Source organism: Nicotiana attenuata, unplaced genomic scaffold, assembly GCF_001879085.1.
Source record: "Nicotiana attenuata strain UT unplaced genomic scaffold, NIATTr2, whole genome shotgun sequence".
Lineage (NCBI taxonomy): Eukaryota > Viridiplantae > Streptophyta > Magnoliopsida > Solanales > Solanaceae > Nicotiana > Nicotiana attenuata.
This window is the reverse complement of record NW_017688894.1, coordinates 2487-5906: the sequence shown is the minus strand read 5'-3', so window position 1 is coordinate 5906 and position 3420 is coordinate 2487. Positions and strand designations below refer to the sequence as shown.

The window sequence follows — 3420 nt, the reverse complement described above, 5'->3', positions numbered from 1 at the left end:
GGCTGCTTTGATCTCAGTGCGGACCCTGCCAGTTGGGAGAGAACTTCCCTTTGGCTTCATCTTGATGCGGAAAAATTTTCTTTAACACCAGCTGTCCCGGTGTGAACTGTCTTTGCTTGACTCTCTTGTTGAAGGCTCTGGACATTCTGTTCTGATAGAGTTGACCATGGCAAACTGTGTTTATTAATCCAACTTCTGATAGAATTGTGTTTGGGCTTGGGCCCCTTCTTATCATTAGAATTGAAGCCATGGGCCGCAAATTTCCAGCAAGTGAGAAGGATCATTATCTACATCCCTATCTGTGAAGAAAACAACAAACGACGGGTAACAATTCCGGCATGTTGTCGGAAATGACGTCCGACCAGGAAGATACCGGAGCTGCGGAAATTCATCCAAACAAACGGATTAAAACCCTAACCCGAAGTTCACCTGAATCCTCGCCGTCCTCATCCGACAAAGGCAAATCAAAGCTCGAAGTTTCGGATTGGGAAAACGAATGGAATTGCTGTGGAATTTGCTTGTCTGAAAGTGGACATGGCACGGGCACGATCATCAGAGGTTGTATCGATTGTTGCGACCATTACTTCTGTTTTGTGTGTATAATGGAGTGGTCTAAGGTTGAGTCCAGATGTCCCATGTGTAAACGCCGTTTCTCCACCATCCGCCGCCCTCCTAAACCTCCCGTTTTCCCTTCCGAACGCGTTGTTAATGTTCCTGTCCGCGATCAGGTTCTTTACTCTGACTTTTATTTAGTCTTGAATTTATGCTGAATTTTGTTTTCTTTTTTGGTAAAAGATTGTTTTTTCTTCTAAAAGTTGTTTCTGATTTCCGAATAATGTTTTTAGTGATAACTCTTGTGAGCTCTAGTTAATATACCTTAATTTGACTCATTGATGTAGTAAAACCATTAAGGCTCATGTCAATTTATGTTGAAATAAAACTAAAATTTTGCAGATAATACTGATGATTGTAGTTGTCATGTGAATTATATACTTATATTACATCTAAAGACAAACGGGCTTGCATCAGGATAACGTGTTGATAGATCATTTTAATGATGTATTAAGCCTCATTATTGCTGATTTTTAGCTCAGAATGTTGCAAACATTATTCTGTGTTAGTTGTATGTAATGTAGTTATTTGATGAAAAGTGGATGTTCATTTGCTTTATGAAAAGCTATCCTCTTGGTTTATGGTGATTGCATCATCCTGCATTTACGCTTTGGGTCCCGTGATCAAACTGCTGTTTTCACATTAGGATTCATCATTAATTTCTGATTAATTTATCTTTAGCCGATAGTCTATTAGAAACAGTACCTCCTATTATTGATCTGCTGCAACCTTTAGTTTATTGAGGTGAAGTTATGAACGTCTGCATGCACTCTGAATGATAAAACCATTATTCTTGTAATCTTAAAAGCCTAGAATTTAAGTGGAGAAGGGTGGAGCGGGGGGCCCATTATCCGCCGAGCTTCAAACCTTCTGTGATTACTCGGTTATAAAAAAAGTGCTTCAAAAGTTTGGCCGGGAAGACTGTTTTGTTTCCACTTTTCTGTGGTTCATACATTTTTTCTTTGTATATATTTTTAAAAATTCACTTGGTTTATGGTACCTAGACTAGACTAGGTATAATCTCTTGACTGTCTCTCATGTATTACTGGTGAAATTGCTTATGCAGGTTTACCATTACCTAGGAAATGCAACAACTGGACCGCGGGATCTATACGAAGAAGTGCAATGTTACGTGTGCCATAGCACGGCCGATGACAGTCTCCTGCTGTTGTGCGACCTTTGTGACACTGCTTATCATACTTACTGTGTTGGCCTTGGTGCTACTGTACCTGAGGGTGATTGGTTTTGCGCAGACTGCTCACTTCTGAAGGCTGAACAGGCTCAGGGTGAGATCAAAACTGATTGTGATACTCAAGCTAGTTTCGGTGACCACTGTTTAGCAGAACCAGCAAGACATGTATCTATATATGAAATTGTACGAGAGTCATACACTCCAACTGCTTCCTTGGATGCTACAGACAATTCATCTCGTACTGATACTGGAAGGCAAAGTACTTCTCAAAGCAGCTCGATTGGGTTAGGCTCGCTAGGACAAAATGCTGTTGCAAGACATGCCAATAAGTTCAATGCCAGAACACTGGGGCATTGCCGCAATGTCCATGATAAGATTCGCACATTGCGTAAACATTGGAATGGTTTTCGAAGTGGATCCTTGACATTCTCTTCTAGCAAAATGAGTAATGCTAGTATTGCCAAACAAAAACCAGTGCAGGGCAGCTGTTCTGGTGAACGGCCTTTAGTATCTTGCTCGAGTCAACCAATGACATCACAGTCTCTTGATCAAAATAAACTGGACAGTAAAGGTTCAATAGAGGTGGAGAAGGCGTGGAAAATGATGAATATGGCCAAGGCAATAGAGCAAGGTCGTGACAGGAATAAAAGTTTCCTTCAGGCCTCAAAACATGCTGTTAAGAAGAATACTAGCTGCAAAAAAGCTGGTGAATCAAGCTCAAGGTCTGGCTCACTAAAGATCGAACAGCATCAGCATGCGTGTATTCAAAATGTTGGATCAGGTAGTCAATTCCACAACCATGCTTTTAAGCTGGACAGTAAATTAAAAGGTTCTTCAGGTGTAGATAAAGGTTTTTCAATGGCATGTGGACCATCATACAGTGAACTTGTATCTTCGAAGGAGTCTCAGACTTCAGTTCAGCCCGATATCTGTCATGCGAACAATGGACTAATACAGAAGAATAAGTCGTATGCTGGGTCCACAGAATTGATTTCTTCTGTCAGGTCGACATCAATTTCTACCACTGTAGGTTATGACAAAAAGAACTGTTCTTCCTCGAGTAGCATTGTGAATCCTCCTCAAGAGAAACTCAAGGTCGAAAAGAGTGACATTAAGAACAGAGGTCAGGTGGAATGTGATGCCAAGACTGAGATCCAATCTCTTGTGAAGCTCAACCTAAAAATCCTATGCAGAGATAAAAAGCTCGGTACGACTTTTACTTTGACCTGTAGTTAGCTTATGCATGCATCACTTCATTGCATTTATATGGTAAATAACTATTGTAGTATGATGCATCTGGTCTGAGTTTGCTATTATTTCTTTTTCTTGTATAACTACATATATAAAACAAACGGGACTCCATGCAATACCTTCAATGCGTGTTAATGGGTATGGAATTCATTCACAGTAAGTAAATGTATTCGTCTTTAATACTTTGGTCATTGTTAGCACTTGATTAAGACCAAAGTAAGTTTTTACTGCATGATATTCTATTTTTTTTAGTCTTGATATGATTTTAAGACTTTCATCTGCACAGAAGTTGGTACATTTAAGCAAGTTGCAAGACTAGCGACTCACTCCATCTTAGCTGCGTGTGGTTTGGAGCATCGAAGACC

General features: G+C 40.1%; 1 protein-coding gene across 1 annotated transcript; it reads left to right on the top strand.

Annotated features, from left to right (window-relative positions):
* Positions 1 to 350: 350 nt before the first annotated feature.
* LOC109222367 lies at positions 351 to 3011 on the top strand (the record flags this gene model as incomplete). The annotated part of the gene is made up of 2 exons (XM_019386732.1): positions 351 to 728; positions 1679 to 3011. Coding segments are annotated over exons 1-2 (1711 nt in total), but the record flags the coding sequence as incomplete, so codon positions are not given.
* Between the last annotated feature and the right edge of the window lie 409 nt (positions 3012 to 3420).